Source organism: Triturus cristatus, chromosome 7 (assembly GCF_964204655.1).
Source record: "Triturus cristatus chromosome 7, aTriCri1.1, whole genome shotgun sequence".
NCBI lineage: Eukaryota > Metazoa > Chordata > Amphibia > Caudata > Salamandridae > Triturus > Triturus cristatus.
In genome coordinates, this window is record NC_140590.1 from 129,794,447 (window position 1) to 129,818,612 (window position 24,166).

A 24,166-nucleotide genomic window follows, 5' to 3' on the forward strand; every position below is an offset into this window, starting at 1 on the left:
TTTTGGTATTCACAGAAGGCACTTACTCATTTCGGTATTCACAGAAGTTAGGAGTCCTAACTTTAGGACTCCTAAATGCCTTCTGTGAATACCGAAAGTCTTAAAATTAGGAATTTTCTCAGTTTAGTAGTAGTATAGTTAGGACTCCTAACTTTAGGACTCCTAAATGCATTCTGTGAATACCGAAAGTCTTAAAATTAGGATTTTTCTCAATTTAGTAGTAGTAAAGTTAGGACTCCTAACTTTAGGACTCCTAAATGCCTTCTGTGAATACCGAAAGCCTTAAAATTAGGATTTTTCTCAGTTTAGTAGTAGTAAAGTTAGGAGTCCTAACTTTAGGACTCCTAAACTGAGAAAAAATGAGTAAGTGCCTTCTGTGAATACGAAAATGGTAGTAAGTTTAGGATTTTGTCTTAAGTTAGTTCTGTGAATCGGGCCCACAGTATTTAAAAAATAACAGCAGACTTTAGTAGAATATCTATCACATTTATAATGTGCAAGAGTGTATCGTAGACTTAGAAATATGATTGGATGGAATATCCAACTTTTGATACATTTGTAAAACTGCCACCAAAGGAACTTGCTGTGTGTCATTATTCTATAAATATATTCTTGATACTCCAAAGTGTTGGGCAATCAATAGTTTTCATTGTCTCTTTGTATTACTCTTGAATGTTCCCGCATCCTCTTTTCCTACGGAAAAGTGATACTTTTGACATAGGTATAAAATATAACAGGTATAGTTTGAGTTACAGGCAATCCCTTTGCTGTGTTTTTGTCTCTTTTACTGTATCTTGTAACTTTTTACTATTTGTACTTTATTTAAAGGCCTGGATTCTAAACATTTGAAGAACTGAGTCTGTGTATTAAGTCATCCTAGTTCTCCTATAAGCCTCTCATTTTCACACATAAGGGGACTTCTGACCAACCTGCCCCTTATGGGTGGGCTCCCTATAGGTGATATTTGTTCTAGTTCCTACTAGATCTCATTTTCTGTGATCTCCTTGGATAACTTTCCAGTGTCTATTGAGAATCTTTGCTGTGGGACTAATATCCACACTATATTTGTAATATATCTTGGACAGTGAGGACTGGCTTATTCTTTTGCAGTTTTGTCTTTGGAAGGAAAGAGAAGTTCATCTCTCATCATCATGCCTACTCCCTGCATCATGATTTGAGGACTCTCCATGGATACTTTCATATCCTAAAAAGTAGTAACATTTCATTCTTCATATACCTGTACAGTACTGTTTTTCGTGGTGGCCGTTAGAAGTTTCCCATGATGATTATTCAGTTTGAGGGATGAAGGTGATGACTGTCTTTTTTTATATAAACTTAGTAATTAAATCACTCGTCGGCTGTACATTTCAAATCTGTGTACTCTATAAAGCCTCGAGCCCAGTAAACTAGTATAATTCAAGATAAGGTAATTTTTATAAATTACTTCCACAACTTTCTTTGCCAAAAATGAATCCCCACTCCATGTTCCAAATTGACCATCAGAGCAGAGCCTCCATTTTACAGCATGAATTATATATTGCTCCAAATTCCTAATACATTTTCAATAAATTAATGCATACTTTATTTGTATATTAAGTCGCTACTAATTAACTTAACCTCTAAATAAATAAATGAATACATAGGTTTGCTCATATCCAGTGGCTTTTATTGCAGGAGACTGGACGTAGGTTCATACTCCCATGGACGATAAACGCACCCCATCTGGAGAGCTAGTGATGAGTAAGGTTTGGTTTTAGCATATATAACGCTCCTTCACAGTAGTACAATGAGCTCATATCAGGTGCCAGTGCAACGCAATATATTGTGCATTAAACCCACCATTACAGTTTGCCAACGTATTGTGGCTCTCAAGCAAACGCTTTGACAGCCGAAACCAGAACTCACACCCTAAGGTGCACTCTACCTCACCTTGGGTCAGATGAAGCGTGTTACTGTGAGTGCTTTCCAGGGAACCCTATCCCTAAAGTAACTATAACTCACGCACTTGCCATGCCCTGCTGATGACAGCATATTTTATAGCACTCATGACATGTTCTATGACATCATTGATAACATCACTGCAACATCTGAGATTACATCATTGATGACAACACTGTGCATGGCTGGTAGCATGAGTTATAGGCACTTTAGGGCATGAGTTATAGTTGTCTTACAAACATTTTGGAATGTTCATTAAAAGATGGATGTGATGTACCGTTCTAACTCCAATACAACTAACATGTGGGACAATGCATAAATAAAGGGGGAGAGGATTACTATTCTAACCCCAGTACTACAAACATCATGGAAAGTACATAAATCAAGGAATGGGATTTGCTATTCTAACTCCAACCAAAGTAAAATCGGGGAACATGAATAACCGAAAAGGAGTGAGATTTAGTATTCCAACTCTCTTATTACAATAATTGCAGAAAGTGTGTACAGTAGCGAGAGTGAGACTTACTACTCTAACTCCAGTCTCACAAACATTGGGGAAAGTACATTAATCAAAAGGGTAAGATTACCTATTCAAACTCAAATCCAAGTAAAATTAGGAAAGATCATAAATGAAATGGGTGAGATTTAATATTCTAACTCGAGTCCAACAAACATTGGAGAAAGTAAATAGTATAAAGGAATGAGATTTACTATTCAAACTATTTAACTCCAGTGTAACGCAGACTGGAAATAATAAATACATGGGGGTGACATTCACTATTCAAATTCCAGTAGAACGAATATGAGTCAGTTATATAAATGTTCATGGAGCGGGGATGTAAAAATATTATCTACATTTTAGAAAAGGGCAGTGTTGGAATAAATATTATTTCTTTAAAAAATAGAAAACACCCTTGATATCATCCATAGTAAAATAAATGAATTATTAAACAACCTAAAAAAATAACCAAAATAATAAGACTACATACATTAATATAAAATATTTACAATATAATCACCCTCTTTAAATGTATCACATTTCTTACAATTTAATTACAAAAACTAGTGATGACCAGTACAAGCACTTCCCAGAAGTGCTGCCACACCCCTGATGGACAGTGCTCGTGGCCGAATTAATCTTAATTCGGCTACGAGCTTTGCGTGAAAGAACACGCATCGACCAAGGTGCCACGAATGGGTGAGCACTGCCTCATTGAATATACAACAGAATCATTACTGATCATATGAGTTTTCATCCTTTCTTCTGATACTGAACATAAGTGTTGAAACAGCACTCTAAATCTCCTTAAATATCCGGTGCAATAATTGACCCCTACTCTTGGAGGATAGAAAAGAACCCAAGTTTGGATGTAACTTTCATCCGCCACATCTCTAAACATACTGGATCCTATACGGACGATTGTATGTGTTAAACTGTTATTTTCCCTTCTTTCTTCTCTCTCAGCCCCCAGAAATACAGTCCTGATGAGACCCGGTATTTAAAAGTGGGTCGAAACGCCGTCGACAACAAAATAAGAGACAGCCTTGACTGAATCACTGTACATTGTATATAAACTGTCCTTATAATTTTTTCCAATAACCTTCCACAAATCTTTTTTTGTCTTGTCACATTGTATAAGGTTATGGTTTGTTTCACTGGGGCTCACCATTCACTGTGAATGTAAGAAAGAGAGGTTTTGTGTATATATAAAATGTGTTTTTATATGTGATATAAAAAAGTGATTATTAAATAAAGACCTCGGCTGAGGCTTGGTAGACTTCAGTAGTTTAAAAGGGTTTTGTGTAGACTTACTGTGTTTATCATTGATTTGTCTTTGGTTAAAAAAAAATCTATTCCTTTTTCTTGACTTACTGGTATGAGATTAATTCAAAAGCAATCATTGAGATTGTATGTAATTGAAATTTTTTTCGAATGAGTTCCTTGTGAACGTTGTTTTGCAGTACATTGTACTTACCCGGTTCACAGGGACACAAGGGTCGCTCTTGTAAATCTAGAATAACAAACAGACAAGAGCAAAGCTTGAGTTGTCTATGATGTCACTCAAAACCCTGAGGTGATAAACCTCTCTGGAAATCACATATGGCCCATCTATAATTTTATGTTATGTATGGTCCCCAAATTGCCTTACAATGCTATTAACTGCTGTGCAATGGCAGAGGAGGAATGGGGGAGACATACATGACTTGGTGTCTGTTATTTATCCCTGTCCCAAAGGTTAAAAAATATACAAAAATACCTTGCTGCCATCCCGCCAGAGCCTTGCCTACCTTCCTCCCCCCTCTTGCAGCTGCGCTTTCTGCTATCTGACCAAGCAGACAAGCAGCGCTAAGCTGGCAGGCTCTCGGAGAGCCCTGTCACCTGGTCTGGAAGGCCTTTATGACATCACAACAGTGGGTAACGAGTTTTGTTATCAGATGTTCCTATGTCATAGCAGTAAGTTAACAGATTTAGAACCGGAAATAAATAATACCAATATAATAATATATTTATGTATTTAAACTCCTACTACACACTCTAAACCTCCAAATAACCCACAGAAAACATAAACGTTAAGAACCCAAAAATATATAGCATAACAAAAAATAGCAAATATCAAAACAATAATTCAATTAGGAATATGTTAATAAACATTAAAAAGTACACTAGTAAAGGTAATAATATGTCCTATACCACCATATTTTTCTAAAGAGCATTTAAACATTCATTTTTAACAAAAACAAAAAAAAACTAATAAATACCATCAAAATTATGTCGATATTTTTGAACTTCCAATATTTGGACTACAATATTATGGTCAAAAGATATGTTTGTGCTGATATTCAAGTACCACGCCCAGGATAATTGCACTAACTAACTTAGAAACCTCAGGAATACTTGTCTGGCTAAGAAACAGCAGAGCCATTGTTGCTAGATAGACAGCACTGATGAGAGCTGCTGATGCTGTTCAATGCTAGCTGGACAGCACCGCTGAGAAGTGCTTGCACTGTGGCAGGCCTGCTGAGAAGGGCTGGGACTGTGTATTACTAAATATGGCCCCTCAGCTGCAATTAACCAATACTATTGATTACTTGTATGACAGACCTGCTGAGAAGTGCTTGTACTGTTCATCACTAGTTTGCCAGCATCACTGAGAAGTGCTGGTAATGCCGATTACTGCCAGTGTAGCACTGCAGAAAAGTGCTAGCACTGTCCATCAGGGGTGTGGCAGCACTTCTGAGAACTACTAGTACTGGTCATCACTAGTTTGACAGCACTACTGATAAGTGCTGGTAATGTCAATTATTACTATGATAGTACTGCAGAAAAGTGTCAGCACTGTCCATTAGGGGTGTGGCAGCACTTCTGAGAAGTGCTTGTACTAGTCTTCACCAGTTTGACAGCACTACTGAAAAGTGCTGGTAATGTCAATTATTACTATGATAGTACTGCAGAAAATTGCCAGCACTGTCCATTAGGGGTGTGGCAGCACTTCTGAGAAGTGCTTGTACTAGTCTTCACCAGTTTGACCGAACTACTGAAAAGTGCTGGTAATGTCAATTATTACTATGATAGTACTGCAGAAAAGTGCCAGCACTGTCCATCAGGGGTGTGGCAGCACTTCTGGGAAGTGCTTGTACTGGTCATCACTAGTTTTACAACACTACTAAGAAGTACTGGCTCTGTCGATTAATAGCACAGCAAGACTACAGAGGATGAGGACGAAAACCGTCCCACCAAAACTGTACCAGCCCGGGTGGGATGAGCAGGTAGGCAGTGGCGTAGCTAGGGGGGGGCGGTGGGGGCGGTCCGCCCCAGGCGGCACTATTTTGGGGGCGGCGGCGTGCGGCACTTGTGGCCCATGGCGGCGGCCTTTATCATTTATTTGTGGTGGACACTCACTGACACTACTGTCAGTCGCTACAGTAGTGTCAGTGTCCCAAAATAAATTATATAGGCCGCCGCCACTGAGGAGCCGGGAAGTGAAGGTCTAGCAGGCTTGTCTGTTATCCGCGTCCGTCCGATGACGCGACGGCTGCAGGCGCTGTCATTCACTGTGATGAAACCGTGACGTGTGCTGCAGCGGTCAAAATAAATGTAGGTTTAATTAGTGCACATTATAATTGTGACTTTATTTCAAATCATTACCATGCCCACCTGAAAGGTGGTGAGTGTATTTCCTTTTAAATAGCAAAGGTTTTCATTTACGTGGGCCTGGGCGACGGAATTCACACATACGGCGCAGTCTACCGGTTTGCTCGTTGTTTCTGGGTACTGGGGGGCCGATGTACAAGCACCTTGCGCAACTTTTGTGTCACTTTTCCCATGTTAAAAGTGACGCAAAAGTGGCGCAAGGGGCATGTAAATCTGCCCCTGTGTTTTTATGTTAGCATCCTTGACTTGCTTAACTCAGAGAGCTAACAAAGGAAGAGATGAAATATGCTAATGCGAGCTTTTAGCTATGTTTTTTCGTGCGTGAGAGGCAGAAACGCGCATTTATATCTGAAAAAGGAAGCTGATAAAATGTATCCTGGCTGATGGGTGGCAGGTGACAGACAGCCGTGCTCCGCCCACACCACGAGGTCAGAATATCGTGACCGCCTGAAGCAGACCGCCATACAGGAATGAAAACGCCACCCAGGTTTCATGGCTTCAATAAACTTAGCTTTATATCATTTTATTTTTTTGTTGCAGTTTTATATAGCGCAAACTCGACCCGACGGTATCAGAGCGCTTTACATGAGCACCAGTTGCATCATAGACTGACATTCATTTTTTTAGGCACGGGGAGAATAATTGATTTGCCAAGAATCACAGACTGTTTGGGCCACCTGCCAGACTCAAATGGGGTTCCCCGCATTAAAAGTCGGCCGCTCTAGCCGTTAAGCCACATCCTCCCACAACCCTGGTGGGAGATGGGACTAGGGAAGTCACAGCTCCCTACGGCCTCATAGTATTTAAGGGCGTTTATTGATTTACATACATTTGCTGATAACACAGAGAGGGGGAAAGTACCAGAGACCAGAAAGAATAGAGAGAGAGAAAAAAAAAACGGACAACCAGGCAGAGAGGAAAACAAACAAGAATAGCGCCTGATAATGGCAGAAAGGCAGAGAAATTTGTTGGAAGATGCAGAAAACCAGCGAGAAAGACAAAAACATGGCGCAGGAAAATCAATTTAAATAGGTAACATCCGTTTTCACCACCTCGCAGGCCCATGGGGCAGGAAAATCAATTTAAATAGGTAACATCCGTTTTCACCACCTTACAGGCCTCTTAAATGTAAACAGTAAGCTCAGTTCTCCAAAATTGGACCTGTTGGCGGGCAATACCAACTGCTCTTCCTTACCAAAGTGCAGGCTGTAGTTATCAGCTTTCGCATAGAGTCCATTGTAACTGGTGTTGAATGTTAAGCACCGTATTAATTTATCTTGACCGAGTGAGAACAGGATGTTACATTAACAATGCGCAACCTACCCCGTTTGTGATTGTGGGTCCCGTCCCAGGGCCGTCACTCTTGTAGCGCGCGAAAGCGCTACCAATGACGGCCCTGGACGCAATGTTTGGCCAGCCCTTGCTGAAAAGTAGCGCAGCAATTACGCCTCACGCGCTCCTCCAAATCGCGCTCGCCTCTTTTCCGGCACAGGCAGTACAAGGGTTTTGCTGCAGGCATCAGAAGGATGATTTTCTGCTCACGGCGGTTCGCATCTGGTCCATCAGTTGGCGAGCAGTCGCGTCGCCGCGGTTCGATTCAGAATAGAGTCAAGTTGTTTCAGGTGAGCCGTGACTTCCATGCCCACGCCCGGTGTAATTTCCACGTTGCGCCCGGCCTAATAGGGGGGCCTGCTTTACTTAAGTTGCTCTCCCAATGCAATCTCTAGGCGTTTTTGGTTGTGCCGAGATATACACTTTGCTGGTTTGGTAACCGGATGGCCTTCAGGCTTCAGCAGTGCAGCGGGGGCCTGCCTGTCATTGAAGACTTATCTTAAGTTGCTCTCTCCGATCCACGCTCAAAACCCCTGGGCGTGTTTGTATATGGTTGTGCCGGGGATTTATACTTTGCTGGTTTACAGGCTGCTTATGCACAGTATGTAACTGGATGGCCTTCGGTGGCGCACCTGGAGCCTGCTGTTCGTCGAAGAAGAGGTTTTTGACCTGTTCTCCCGATACACACTCAAATCTCTGGGCGTTTTTGAATGTGGTTGGACTTGGGATATACTTCGCTGGTTTCCGGCTTCACGTGCACAGTATGTAACCGGATGGCTGAGGGGGCCTTCGGCAGCACAGCGGAGGCTGCTTTGGTTTCTCACAAGTTAATGGCAGCAGAGTGGCCAGCCGCCTAAGCGCCGACCGAGGCAACAAGGTCTATTGCTGCGCTTTGGTCGTAATCAGGTAGTAATGCTTGTTCTCAAATGCTGTCGGATATGGAACAGCTGTAACGTTCTTTTTTTACTGCGATGTGTGGGGATTTTGGGACGCAATCACGTATAGCGTGGTACTACGATCAGCATGATTGAAAGTTTGATGCCCATACAGGCCAGGTATGTTATCGAGATACATAATCGGTATCGCCATGGCAACACTGTCCATCCCTGGTTCGACCCAAAATGGCCAGGCGGCGAAAATGGCGGCCGCCTCATACATGATGTTCATGTTTGAGTGGTTGGTTGCAGCACTTCGTGGTAATGGTTCAAACAAACAAAATGGTTATTATGCCTTGGGCGTCAGTTTATTATCACAAGCGTTTATGTATTGTCCGATAGGTTCAGTATTTAAGGATGCAGAACCAGCGTTTCAGATGGCCCACCTTTTCACTGTTATCCCATGGTGCAGGCAAGTCAACGCGATGTGCTCATTCGCACTTATTTACTTATTGCATTTACAAAATGTATATTGCTTCGTGGCTGTTTTATTTAAAGCGAAATTTCCATTTTATTATCGGAGCAATGTGCGCTTATTTGCTTGCAGCACCTACACGTGCCGGGTGTTCCCATGGCCGCGCCGTGCAGGGGACAAAGGGGATAGCTGATTGGCACCTATTGGCTGACTGCAGGCTCGACCAACGCAAACCAGCAGCGCGGCCTCTTGCTGCTCATCGAGGTCGAGGATATTTCACATTCTGTAATTGTGTGAGGGAAGTTTTTTTTGTTACAGGGCGTCTAGAGGAAGCACAAGGGTGCTAATTCACATCCATTCCGGAGGTATCTTGGCCACCAGATGACACTAAAGGCCATTTAGGTTTGGCAAAGGCAGCGCTTGAGTGGAATGGGCAACCGTAAGTCAATGGTTATATGGTTTTGTAGTAGTGAATTGTTGAAGAGGGAAGTTTGCCTTATGGTACAGAGGGTTTCAGGCCACCAGATGGCACTGACCCACTGTTGCTCGATAAATTAGGACGTCACAATGAATATTTGCACGTCGTTTTCAGTGTTGCGGCCTAAACATGAGGGCACTACAGGTATTTTAGGATTACAGTCTCTTATTTACACCTAATTCGGCTATCTGCTAATCTACTATTCCGCGTCAGGGCAATGCTGTGTGTTTTTGGGATTGCTGTTTAATTTATTTATGCGCCAGACTATAACAGGGTGTGAGAGGCCCTAACACATATCTCAATTGCCTCAGGCCTATACCATAAATTCATTAGTCAGCTGACTCACGGACTCCGGCTGCCGCAGTGAGCATCTGCGTGATAGCATGATGGCTGGGTAAGCCTTGGGAGAGCCTGTGAGACACATATACTGATCAGTCAGGCGGGCTGACAAATGTGTTTAAAAGTATTTTTAAAAATCACACCAGTATAATTAAGGGAGTAGCCCTGGGGTGCTGTGCGCAGCCCTCCACAACGGCGAGTTCACATGGTTAACACTTACTTGCACTAGTTAATAGACCAATGTAAAACTAGCATTCCAATGATACATGCGAGAAATATTTGTGCCCGAAATTTGACAGTGAGTTGAGATTCAAAATTCGAGTCCGAGACTTAAGCTCACACAATCACAGGGCTGCGGATGCCATGGGCGGCAATCTGAGGGATAGCCCCGGGCGCCACAAGCTCTAGCTACGCCTCTGCAGGTAGGCCCATTCCTAATATGGCCTCTCTACTGACAAGAGCTACTCCTGTACATTATGATATGGTAGTCTTACTGGGAGTCTCACAACGGTCTTAGTTACAGTCTAACTGCACCACAGAGGAGTGCTGTCACTCTCTCATAAAAGGTCTGACAGCTCTGCTGAGAAGCTGCAGTCTATTACTAGCATAGACGCCCGGTTCAGATGTGCCTGTGCTGTACATTACTAGTACTGCGGCTGTGTGGGCACGCTGGTAACGTAATATTCCAAGTATAGCATCCTATTCGCTCTCTGACATCACACCTGGTAGCCACGCCCTGTACTGCTCCTCTCCAACCCCTCAAGGAATTGTGGGGGGACAAGGCAATAAGTGTCGAGAGTGTGGTGGTAGGAGATGAAAAGAGGGATGGCTGTTAATCAGAGCGGCTTGGCCTTAATGGTGATAAGTGTTTACCAGAGTGGCGGGGTAAAAAGTATGATAGTTGTCGGACAGAGTAGTGCAATAATGGTGATAGGTGCGTAGAAATGTATTGGAGCCAGTGCTTAATTTGAGCCGGTGGTTTACGGTGCTCAGGCCTGTCCCTCAAGTGTCAACACCAAGACTTTGAACAGTCTGCCACAAGGTGGCGCTACCGGGCTAATTTAGAGAGGACCAACACAACAGTTAATTATTATTCATTATACATTAAAACTAACTATTACCTGCCGCTCAAGCCATTCTTATAGCTTTGGCGGCCTGAAATAGTCTGAATTGTCACACTTGTAGGCATGTGATGGTTAGTAGATGGGTTGTTCCTATCCTCTGCGGCATAGTAGGGGCAATGTGTGGTGCAAGCTGCAGTGGACTCCTGACGAGAGTCCTGGCACTTATTTTTTTACAAATTAACCACTGATTGGAGGGATGACACCGATGAGTGCTGTTGCAGTGGTGGGTTAGGTAAGGATGTAGGGTTTGCAGCGAGGTGAGCGTTTGAGGTAGACAAGGCTGACGGATGTCCAGCAGGGTAGTGGGGTAGGGCAGAGTGGTGGGTGTCCAGCAGAGAGGTGTACATCAGCGCATTCAGGTAATATTACTGGCAGCTGTGTAGCAGCGAGGGGGAGGTGAAAAGAGTGATAGGAGATATGGTGATCAGACATGAAACAATATGCGATGATAGGATATTGGGGTGGGGGCAGTATCACAATAAAATACCCCTGATTAAAATAAAGGGGCAAAGGTAAAATGTAAAATGTAAATCCAGCACTTGTATAGCGCACGAATCACCCCCGAAGGGTTATCTCAGCGCTGGGGGCCGTTGGGAAGATTAAGCGAGCTATTGCCCAGAGTCGCATGGTGCTGGGCAGACCCTGCCGCCGGAGTCAGGGATAGAACCGTGATCTCCAGCGTCAGTCGCCCTGGCCGCGGCGCCACACCTTTCCCATTATTGTGGCCCACAACCTTCAGACATGTGATCATAACACGTCAAGGTAAGGGTCACCGACACAGCAACAATGCATGGAGTGTCCAAAATGAGAATCCTCAACAGCTGCCCAAGCTAGGCTAACAGATAAGAGGGGGTGCACAACTGCATCTAGCATCAGCACCAGGATACCCTCCCGGGTGAGTTGCGTGCTATACAAATACATATTACATAACGTACAAAAATTCATAAAGCCAGGGTATCCGAGGGGAGTGTCGGCAAAAGACACACCACCCAGGTGGCTAGGACTTTGATGGAAGTCTTTTTAGCAAGACCAATCACATAGATGCTTCTGTGTTCTAGAGGGGACACCCAAGGAAAACCCACCCACACAACCAGGATTTAGGAGATGAGGTTCCACATTCAATCAAGGAAGCTGTAAAGATAGCAGTTTATAGGGTGATCAAATGCAAAACACACCACCGACGGGACTTGTATACAGAGGCGAAAGCACAGAAGCAGAAAGCAGCCACAGAGCTATGATTCCAGAAGGAAAATACACAAGCAAACCACCCACATGGCTACGATTCCAGACCAGAAATCACATGATGGGAAATCACCAACATGTCAAAGGTTAAATAGTGGGAGTGACATAAATGCAAAGCACCACATAGGTTGTGATTCCACATAGTAGGACACTCACCAAATCAAACAACCAACAAAGCTAAATGCCACATGGCAAACACCAACAACAAGCAGTAGTGGTTGCCTCACTCAGAAGAGACTACAGTCTTCCATAAAACTCTGGCGTCAAACTTTGCTGGGGGTTCATTTTGTCCTTCGCTCTGAATTCTAGAGGTGTAGATTTGAGGAGGGTTGATTGACCAGCACCAGCATCCATATCTCCCACAGCCAGCTGTGCTTCAGGATCAATTTCCGAACTAATGAACCTATGTGCTAATTACATTATCAAAGCAAGGTTTGAAGTCAGGCAGCCATGAGCCTCCATATCATGTGGGAGGACAGCCCTGCACTTAATTGCTCCATTAATTCTTACTGTCAAATCTAAATTATTTTTTCTAGTATTACAACATTACCTGTTTTATCAGCACGTGTTAGCTTACCTAAGTAGGTTGCCCCTTCTTGGTAATTACTGCAGCTGCAGTATCTCCACGTAGCCACCCTGTCCCCTCTTTGCTTATCTGGTGGGGTTTGTGGCTGCTGTGCCCTTCCTTGATGTGCTTTGCCCTTCAGCTCTGTGATTAGTTGTATTCAAGTTCTCTGCAACTGTACAGATGACTTTGATTTAGTTGTGGTGACCATAACTGAATGTGCTAACCTAAACATGATCACTTTCTATTGGTAAATCATTACCTCCATTTGCAGAACCTCATTACAGTAAACAGAGCATAGGGTTGCAGTTTTTTTTAGCAGCTATGCATTTTTTTTAAACCTATACATTTCAGATTTTGTTGCCACTGAACCCTCTCTGTGATCTGCACAGAAAGATGGTGGATTGTCGTACTGAGGGCCTGATTACGAGTTTGGCAGTCCGAGGACCGCCAGACTCGTGGGGGCCCGGCCACCACTGCATGGTGGTCCGACCACCCCATAACGACTTGGGCAGTCGGAGCGCCCTTGGACTGCCGACACTGCTAGGGAACCGCCATTGCCTGGTTGTACCGGGGCAGGCATTAGAGCGGTCCCGCCAAGTTTATTACGAGTTTCCTCTCTGCCAGCAGTGTCATGGTGGTTCCTGTTCCATGAACACCGTGGTGGAGAGGAAACCTGTGGTTTCTCCACATGGGAATGCACGCAGGGGGGCACATTGTGTGTGCCCCATGTGCATGCACCCCAGTTCCTGCATGGCATGCACTTTCGAGTCAATGCCGTGCAGGAATCTTATTGTGTGGTTCCATTTCGGTGCCTGTTTTCTAAGGCACAGCAATGGGCCTGCCACACTGCCCACCCACCTGATCATTTTAAACTTGTAATCTGGCAGGCGGGCGATGGTGACCTTTGGCTGTGCAGCAGTACGGCGGTGGCATACCTCCCGCTCCTTCACTGCTGAAAGTCGTAATCAGGCCCTTTGTATCATCATACAAAAACATTGAGGACAGAATATCGAGGGTCAAAATATCAAATCGTCAGTGCATATAGGGAAGTATAAGTTCACTCCTCCTAACTCTGCATCTACGGACCTAGAAGATATATTACAACATAGTTCCATATTGTGGGGTTAGGTACAGAAAATCTAGACTTACTTACCTTTCTATATATTTTTTTCTTCAATATTCTGTCCTCGATATTCTAACCGATATTTAGCATGTGCACAATGTGGAGGGTGGAGTTCTTTACAGTACAGGTCAGTGCCCCAATTTGTTAAGGTAGACAGTCTGCTTCATATGTGTATGGCCTCAGGCAGACCCCGGCACAAAGACCATTTCAGAAGTTAGACCACCCAGCTCTGTCCTACCTGTGGTGAGCTACGAATGCAGCGACGGGGCAAGGGACCTTCCAGTTGTCTGATTTGAACTTCACATTGTTGTTATGATCTTTGCTTCTTAGTCTCCAGGTGTTATCTTGTGGTTCCTCTCTGGCCACTCTTAGATTTGTGGTGTTCCCTAACGCTTCACCACAGAAGTGCTCCATCAGTCCCTCAGCTACATCACTCACAGAGGTGCTAAGCGATGAAGTCTGAACTCTGACCCTTGAGGTCCCATGCTTTCAGTCTTCTGCCGGACTGAAGAACTTCCCTTTGCTATCATCCCCTGCTTAAGTCATGTAAACAAAGATTATCACTTAGGCCCTTATTACGAGTTTGGTGGTCCAACCATGGTGAAGGTCCGAGGACCCCCAGACTGGCAGTGCGCCCTCTGCCTTAGGACTGTGGCGGTTTGACCGCTATGGGAACGCTGCTGCCGCAAGGGATCCACGATCCTTGGCGGTGGTGCAGCAGTCTGAGGCCCCTAATATTCTGGTGGTGCCGCTGTGGCACCGCCACGCATATTAGGAGTTTCCTCACCGCCACACTTTTACACGGTGGTGTGACTGCCATCAAAATTGTGGTGGTGAGGAAAGACAGGGGTCCCTACAGGACCCCCTGTTGCTTCTGCTCCATGGGGTGCATGCAGGGAAGGGCATGTTGTGGCCTGTGTGTGCCTGCACCCCCAGTACCTGCAGGGCATGGACTTTCAAAGGCACCACAGTGGAACGCCAAATACCCGCCCGCCAGAGTGAAAATAAGTCGTACTCTGGCAGGCGGTCTTTAATGGCTTTGACGGGCCTGCTCTGAGACTGCCAAAGTCATAATAAGTCCCTAAGACAATACCGAGCTCTCGCCCAATCTTGAATTATTCACTCAGATGACTGTCTTATAGAACAGTGTCAGTTGCTTACGTGAGGCTCCGTTACGCCTACTTTACTCAATGTACGTTGTCGCGAAGAGGCAGGCATTTCTACTTAACATGATCAATGCTTTGCCAACTTATGGTGGACTCCGTTTGATCACGGCCTTGTAGGACCAGGCCTCTTTACTTGTGCTAGTAGAGTAGCTGGTGTTGAAGTTAAGCTACGTTTAAAGTTCGTTCCTTTAAATAGTTCTGAGTGCAGCTCCTGGAGTTTGACATTTAAAGTGCCCCCTTCATCGGTTCGTCAGCTTCACTGGATGCCTGAAGTGACAGCCAGGGCTCGCGTGGCGGTGTAATGCACCAGGAGACGCAAGCCTGGAGTAAGAGGCTGCGGTGTAATGCACTGCACACGTGATTGACAGCCCGCCGGATGGGTCTGAAACTCGCCCATTGAGAGGCTCCCGAGAGCGGCAGCTCGGGGTCCATTCTAAAGAGTGGGCAATGTCCCGCGGTGAGGGATGCTGTCGTTTTACATGATCGCGCGAGACGCTGCTCAAGGCCAGAGGTCGACGCGACCTCGAGCCTACACGAAACGAGGCCCTCTCTTGTGCGGGCGCCCCTCTTTATATCTTACAGATGCGCCACTTACTCTGCAGAGTAAGTTACTTTACCTCCTGCCCTCCGGGGAGAGATCTAGACTTCAAAAACTCCTTTTCAAAATCAATATAAAAGGACAAACAGCACCTTCGTTCTGCCTCCTCGTGTCTACCTCATGACGTGTCTGCCCTTCCTCCTTGAGTCCCCAAATCAGTGACCACGCGCTGCCACTCATCTGAGATGTATACACAATTTGTTTTACCACGCGGACCAGCATGCAAGGGCACAGAGAACGGAATATCGATGAAAAATAAGAAAAGGGACTATATCTTACAGAAACTAAGAATTGTAGCACCGGACAAGTGAAAAAAATGCGAGATACCTGATTCGATGAAGTTCTGAAACCAGTTGGGGGTGAGCATTAAACGTGTAGTACAATGTACACAATACAGGGGCACAATACAGCAGTCCGCAGCAGAGCAGGATTCGGTGAGCCACCAAGAGACAAAAGCAATGAGTCAATATGAGCAAGAGATAAGAAAATTCAGAGGGCGCCTATAGAGATAGAGAGATGGGGTGTCACAGAGGAATGGAGGGGACCACCCTGGCCATCTGATTTCCAGTCTCATTCTGAAATGCCCTGCCATAACCTAAGTGTGACTCAAGGAAGAGAAAAGCTGAGGTAGAGAGGCCCCCCTCAACATTAGAAGGGGGAGTGGGGTAAGAGGATGGGGGTTCGTTTCTGTAAGTAGGCTCCCCCTGACCCATGACCACAGGAGGAGCAGGCAGGCATGGTTGCCTACCTGTCACTCAAATGTCAGGCTCCGCCTAGTCTCCTGGCTTGCTATGGTCATGCAAAAAGAACTATTGATGGACAGAATGCAGAACAATGTCATACATTCACCCCAGTACAGAGATCTGGGCCTAAATCCATCCTTTTTTTGCTCACCATGCCATTCCAGTTTGGACCCAGCCATATGCAGATCAGTCTTGACCCTGTGCCCAATGGGAACAGTCCAGCCCGAACTGCCAGGCCAGGTCCTCCCTGGACTGGAAACAAGCATACTAGGACCGGTTTCGGGGTTTCACCCCTCTTCAGCCAGGATAGCTTGATTCCAGTGGTATGGAGAGCACGGGACCCACGTCTGAGTATACCCAGGTATGCCCAGACGTGGGTCCTGGGCTCACTGTGCCACTGGAATCAAGATATCCTGGCTGAAGAGGGGTGAAACCCCGAAACTGGTCCTAGGATGCTTGTTTCCGGTCCAGGGAGGACCTGGCTTGGCAGTTCGGGCTGGACTGTTCCCATGAGGCACAGGGTCAAGACTGATTTGCATATGGCCAGGTGTAAACTGGGGTGGCATGGTGAGCAAAAGAATGATGGATTTAACCCAGATCTCGTGACTGGGGGTGAATGTTTTGATTTGTTCTGCATTCCGTCCATCAATTGTGTGTCTTTTGCTTACCATGGTCATGGTCATATCAGGCTTTTCCATGGTTTTAGTCGGTCGCTCGTGAAGTCAGTGTATTCACCAGCCTGCCTCAAATGGGTATTTCAGAAACAAGGACCTACCTGGAATTTCTTCAGTTTCGCAGTGGTAAGTACATCTTGCCACTGTCTGCCCGAGGGCCCGAAGAGGCGACGAAGGGTAAATGCTCCACAGATCTTCTGCCTAATGATGCTGGAAGAACAAAGCAGGCGCGAGAGCCGCCAAGGATGCTGCTGACTCCTGTGATGGAAGACAACCTTCCCAGACAGAAGGTGAGAGGCATCGAGAAGTTATTTAACATCCGATAAAATATCCTATTGAGAAGTCCGCTCCTCTCGGCGCCCCGGGAGCGAGGGAGGTTGGCGGACGAAGCCTTGTGGGAGCACGGCTCTGTCGGCGGTGTCATCCGTCACCACTCCTAATTACCGGAGTGCTTTGGGATCTGTCTTGGAGATAGGACACCGAGAAGTGTGGATGAGGAAGACGCAGGTGTCCTCTAAGCTCACCAGAAAGATCTCCATAAGTTATGTCTCCAAGTAGAGTTGGGCTTTTGACTCTATGTATGGTGGCCAAGGACCTTTTTCGAGTCGCGACAAGCAAAGATAATATTCTGTGTAGCTGTGTAAGTTTATCCCCCACCCATTTTACAGAAGCAAAGACAGTTTTTAAGGTCCATGGCTGACCTGAATACTAAGTAGCTGAATTTGTGTCTTCTCTGCAGGTGCATGCTCAGTTCACCCCTGCATTTGAGGTATCCCCGCAGATTGAAATGTAATCTTCTGCAGGGTTTAGTACAGCATGAACACTTAAACCAGAGCTTTTAAATTCATTTAATTACAAGATGCGAAAAGTGCATATATGTAAAAAATAGAGAGCAAAATAAATTGAAAAATGGATGCCTACACAAGTACCGCTTGACCTCTAAATGTGAATTGGGTGGCCATTCAAGTGGACAGCAAGTGCAGCCATACTGGAGGGCGATGCGCGCAGGTAGATAAATCAATAGCTGATCCAATCGATGGGAATCCACGGGGTGAGGTAGGATTTCTTGCCCGGGCTCTTTCAGGCACCTGCTCATGTCTGACGGCGCCATATTGATCTGGGCTGATCGATCGCGCTGCCAGGATGGCCGCGCGGGCCTGTTGATTTGCAGATTGGTGGGGGGAGTGCGCCTGTCTGAGTGGCTCATTAATATGCAGCGCGTGCCAGCAGAGTGCATCGTCGCCAGATTTAAAGGTACAGCGGCAAGATTTGCAGAGACAGGACGGGCTGGGCCAGACTCTGAGCACAGGGGGCTAGCAGTACGCGCATAACTAATTGCAGCAGGAGATTGCGACTGGGGTTTTAGAAAGCCTATTAAAGTAAATAGATCCATGATTGTGTTACAATGGCTTTTCTGTCTATTAAATTAGAGTTGGAAATTGCGGTTTTATTTATTTAATTATTTGAGATGGTTTCTGTAGCTGCAAATAAGTCGTCTTACAAGCATTTCTGCTTATTTTATTGTCCAAATAACTGGGCATAATGGTGTAGATACCCCTGGGGCGGTATATGGTGTGCCATAGGGCTAATGTAGGGGGTTAAGTTTAGGTCGGCATTTTGCCTACAATTTAAACAAACTAGCTCACACTGAGGTTTTCGAAGCCCTCGCGGCCATTGCTCTGGGGTACAGTATACATTTAGTTCTTGAAATATATATTTTACATTTCACTTGTATTTTTATTTTATTGGCCTCACCATGTTCAAGTGAGTGAAAAATGTGAAACTGCAGCTGGCACATTTCCACTTTCTTCAACTAAGAATCGTAGACACGCTTTGATGACGCTAGGGCCGTGGACGTCAATTAGGGGTCGCAGCTGCGACCCCTGACTTGCACTGCCTTTGAGACCTCTGGCCTCAGAGGTGGGAAAAACAATGCCCGGAACACAGTGGCAGCTCGTCCATATGGACGTCGATTGGGGCTCAGCTCTGTTTGTAATCTGTCAAATATATTATTACACTAATAGTGGAGTTTATATATATATATACATTATATAATACATATACATAGTCATCACTATTAGGGTTGTAAAAATGGAGTTCAATTAGCTGAAATATGTCCCTCTCTGGCATCTGAGGTATGTAAAACATGCTTTTAAGTGTATGTTGTGCTTGTGCTGGCAGGTGCCAGCGTGTTTATGTGAGAGTGTGTGTGTAAGGGTGAATGTGTGTGTACATCTAAGCATGTGTGTGTGAGTGAAAGTCAAAGGGCGTGTGATGCCACTTCCACTACCTTAGGCATTTTGGAGAATTGACGCTCATGGCTCGGGCTTTAGTGTAGCCCGCCTATAAACATTGCTTTGTAGTGCATGCACATGTGCACATTTTTAGCCCCCCCCCTTTTGTATTCTCCATGCTGATAATATACACAGTTAATGAATCGTGACTGACAGAATAAAAAGATTCTCACTGGGAACCCTGTTTTTTTTCTTCTATTTTTTAAAATAAGTACAGATAGGAAACATAATGTACTCTGTTTGAATTTATATTACAAATTCAGGAAAAAAAAACAAACATGAGATTTAAATATAATGCTGACTCGGATTTTCACGATTCACACCAACATCGGGCTTGCTTGAAATTAAAAGGCCTCGTCCCAGCCCTACTAGCCATACATAGATCAAGGCCTGGCTGTAAATATCCTTATTTCACCAAAGATTCTTCCGCCACTGGCTGGGCCTATCCAGGCAACTTGTTTTCCATCTTCTTCTAGTCGAGTCTGTCTTTGAATATGCATTCCATGTGAGGGCCGCCAGAGCTGCACCTTGCAGTTTGCCTGCTGAATGTCCACAGGTCTCCTGACCTGCCTCTAAACATGCTGAAGCAAAGAGCTGTCACCTGCCACCATGATGTCATCCAACTTTAACCTTGCAGTCAATAAAATTCTGGGATCTGCCCGTTTTTCCATATAAATTATATTTGATATACAACATCAGCTGGGAAGAACACGTGGCAAGAAGCTGTGACAATTACATGGAAAGATTCCTTAAAAAAAGGAAAGACATACAAGGAATAGAAATCACTAGGTGAAGACCTGGGACATTCCCAGTAAAGTTGAGACTTCTTTCTTATCAGACTCACCTGAAGACCATCAGAAATAGATGAGTCTGCGTCCGATCATCTGTGTTCCATCAGCATCACCAGTCTGTCCAGGTAGCCCCATATGTACCCAAGCGTCCCCATGTGCTGTGCCTGGTCACGGGTGTGAGTATGGATCTGGAGGGTGGAAGTGCCCGGTATGACTGGCATCTGTTAGCTTCTTTGGCTTCATGGGTGACTTATCACGCAGTGGTATGTTCCAGAACAAAGTTTCTTAAGCAGTCAGACAGTGGAGGAGACACTGCTTGGCATGGTCTGGTTGTCCCCATGTATTGTGTCTAATTGTGTGGGTGGTGATGGAGTCTGTCTGAGGAGTGTCTGGTCTGAATTGATCTTGAATGACAATTCAGTGTAGGTTGAAGTGTGCTTGAGCCTTCTGAGTGAGGAGTTGCTAAGTGTGGGCGCTACTATGGCACGCCGTGCTTCCGTTTGGGGTGTCTACCTGTAAAGGTCCCATAGATTGTGGCCAGTCTCTGAGGCAGGGGTGCCCAGGGGTGGACTGGGAGCCTTAGGACCTATTGAGCTGCCGGCAGACACCTCCCTAGGGAGTAGCGAGTCATTGTAGTGCCTAGAAGTGATAGAGAACCTCAGATACAAGTGGCCGTGGTGAGGAACAGTTTAGGGTAAAAGGACAGTGAACACCCAATATGGGGGGGGCACCACATTGGGCTACCATATAGACCAATAAAATCTGACACAGGTTCAGATTAGCGGCTAATCTGACAAATGTTACCCAAAAGGACAAGTGAAGGCTGGGCAAGGGGTAACCTGGCATGTCATATAGCACTTTGTGAGAGGGTGTAGGGCACGTAAGATACCTTTGTGTGGAGCCAAAGTGGCAGCATTGTTGAGTACCCCTGTAGCTGTTTATGGCAGCATCTGGGTTGAGGAGCTGTGTGTATGTGTGCCTTAGGGGCAGGTGTGTGTGTGTGTGTAAGATGCATGCCTTTTTCCTAGTGGAGTTCCACATATGCTTTCCTGTGTTTCAGGAACTGCCTACTGCTGTCACGGGTGCCCTGGAGAGAGAATCTCATCTAGCCCACATGCACACACAAAGATGATGCTTCTGTGGCATCTGGGAGGTAACTCAACGAGATGCCCCCTCACAGTTTGAGTACTCTCAAGTCCATCTCTCAGCCGTTCATCCTTATGAGGTTGATAAATTAAGTACTGTCAACAGTCTTACTTCTTATTTGCAACACTTAGAAATAGCAAAACAGCAGTATTAAGCACTGAATAAGAAACCAATCTATTATGTGTGACCAACTCACATCTGGCGGCTGTGATTGGAAGATAACCGTTGTTAAATTCTAGAAAGGGCTCTTCCTCCCTCTAGGCGCCTTTGCACGCACAGTGAGTGCTCCTGCCGGTTGGTTTTGGGAGATTCCTGTCTATGTGCATGCTTCCCACTAAACCCTTTGTCATGTTCTTTGTGGCACGTTGGAGTAAGATCTAAGACAGTTCCATAGATCATGATTCTGTTTCGTCTTCTGTCACTTCTGGGGCTTTGACATTGTTTCAGCCCAGAGGACCAGAGGCGTCCACCTTGTATTGAGTTAAAATATTGCTGAGTTTTGTTGTTCATTGTCAATGGTTTTCACAAGAGATTTGCTAAGAGGCAGTGTATTTTTCTCTGCAACGTTTTGAAGTTTTCTTGAAAACATTTTGAACACCGCAAAGTTTGAGAAGTTAAAAAAAATTAGCTCATAAAATTCCAATAAAACATTGTTTTGCAGGAGAAAAAACGGCATAAAAACACTTGGCGGTAGAATTCACTTCCCAAAAAGAGTCTGAGATGCTAAATTTGTTTTCACCACCTCTTCTGCAAATGAAAGAAGATGAGGCTGGAAAACTGGATACTGAGTGAAATTTGTGTTGACATTTTTTATTAGCATTTTATATATACCATACATAAATGACTTAAAACAATAGCATTCGAGTCCGAAGGAGGGATAAGTAGGTTTCCTGTGGACTGGAGGCTTTGGCGTAAGTGTGATTATAAGTCCCGCCCCCCACCCGGACTCATGCTGTGACGTTTAATGCAACATCACAATCGAAAGCTTTCAAACCCTGAAGGCCCCTTTTTTTACCATAACCGTAAGTGTTAGCAGTTCTAGACACCACTTGTTACGGTGCGCCTTAGCGAGCGTATACCGCCGTGGTTGTCCACAATTAGGTCCTGAAGAATGCTTCATGTAGTATCCTTAGAAGCAGAAACATGTTGACCACTTTGCACCTTGACTAGGACGTAGCTGGTCTAATTGACACCATAGTTCACACGTCCACCTCACTCCTTTTAACCGCGTCCAGTTTACCACCATTAAAGTTATCTATTAGTTAAAATTGTGACACCTTTTTAAACCAGCACTTTCACAGATTGCACTGTCCCTACACAAAAAAACAGCTCCGCTGTAAATCAGGCATCGTAGCACACAGGGGAGACACTCGGTCTCTCTGGTGGGAACCCAATGATGAAGCATGTCACCAACTAGGTTGGTGAGTGAGGGTTGTTTTAAAACACAGTGATTCACCTTTCCTAATACTTTTTCACTTGTTCAACCTTTACGGATACACTCTTCTCTTGTTTACTTATACTAGCCCTGGGGGACTAAGAGTGGCTCCAAATAATTTCCCTCTCTCTCCTGTTGTTAAGTTATATTTTTAAAACAATAGCTAACATTAGATATTATCGGATATATAAACATATAAATAATCTATACATCGTTGGCACATGAGATGCTAATATATCTGATATATAAATAGGTGAACAAGCAAATTCATCAGAGCTAATAACAATTGATATATTAATAGAAATACTTAAGATAAATACATTTAAAAATTAAAATATGAAAAGGCTGAGTAATACAATCTAAGAATCAAATATAATATTACATAAAATTGTTAATTGTTAAAAGTAGTAGATGACATTTTTAGCACATATTGAGTGAAATTTGAAGTTTTCTAACCTCATCCAACTTAGGTAGAACGTTGCCCCCATCTAGTCTTCGCAAACTGCACTAGCAGTTATGGGGCCAATAGGCGGCGAAAGAAACACCCAAACCTTGATGGAAGAGATTGAGTTCTGGGACATTTTAAGGATTTTGGGGCCCCTGGGTCGAACGTATTTTGGGAGTCCCTGTTCGGCACAGCTTTCAATTTATAATCCAATTTTATCTCTTTCTTGCCCTCTTTGGCCAGGTAACAAAAACGGCCCCCAGGGGTCCAAAACCGGCCCCACCCTGACGGACCACCGGGGAAACGCTCGGTGCCCGCTACGGCCAGTCCGCCTCTGAGAGTGACATGTTTTCAATGCTGTAACACAGCAGCACCTCACTAATGTTGATAAATATAACCTCTGAGACCCACTGCCATTTCTCCTATGAGAGTTCCTCTTTGTTCTAAAAGAAACTTTTTTAATGGATGTTGCATGAAACATCAACACAACATTTCTCTGCAAAATGTTTGTAATCGACTCTTGCATATCCCCAACATTAAAAAATAAAGAAACAAGGTATTTAAACCAATGTGTTTAAGAATTATTGAAGGTCACCAGACCAGGACTCCCTGCTGAACAGAGCTGGCTCTATCAGGGGCCCCCTGACAGGCTGGGGCCCTGGGCCAGTGCCCACTTTGCCCCTGCCTTACAAAGTCTCTCACTGAGTTCGCACTCCACCCTCACAGGCTGTGGCAGGCTCATTTCCACCCGGTGCTCCACTGAACAGGCCACCTCTCATCTGCAGGTTTCTGTGTGCTTCCCTCTTCCTCCAGCAGGGGGACTCGTGTGCCTAGGCTTCCATATCACTGAGTCTCATCGAAAGGGGTCAGTGTCGTCTCTGAATACTGCTCAGAGTTAGATGAGCCAAGGGCTAGTTCTGGGATATTTTCATGCGCATCACACCCCATCACCAGTTATGACCAGATATTAAACTGCAAAAACAACAATTGATGGACAGAATGCAGAACAATGTCATGCATTCACCCCAGTACAGAGATCTGGGCCTAAATCCATGGTTTGGTGATGGACGGAGCATCAGAACCAATCAAACACTCACACCCAGTCAACAGATCTGGGTTTGATCCATCACCGTTCTTTAGCCCACTCTGCCACCCCAGTTCAGACATGGCCATATGCAAATCAGTCTGACCCTGTGCCTCATGGGAACAGTCCAGCCCGAACTGCCA

At 44.9% G+C, this 24,166-nt stretch overlaps 1 protein-coding gene across 3 annotated transcripts in view; it reads left to right on the forward strand.

Annotated features, from left to right (window-relative positions):
* Nucleotides 1-24,166, forward strand: part of IGLON5 (IgLON family member 5) — a 1,048,688-nt gene that overhangs the window by 657,970 nt on the left and 366,552 nt on the right. The window contains exon 1 of one of the 3 annotated variants that reach the window (XM_085615812.1): nucleotides 6,547-6,578. The exons of the other annotated variants lie outside the window; for them this stretch is intronic. Within the exon in view, the coding sequence (XP_085471938.1) occupies nucleotides 6,562-6,578 (17 nt within the window). The 5' untranslated portion in view covers nucleotides 6,547-6,561. Of the gene's footprint in view, nucleotides 1-6,546; nucleotides 6,579-24,166 lie in introns of those variants that run through there. 3 annotated transcript variants of the gene reach the window in all.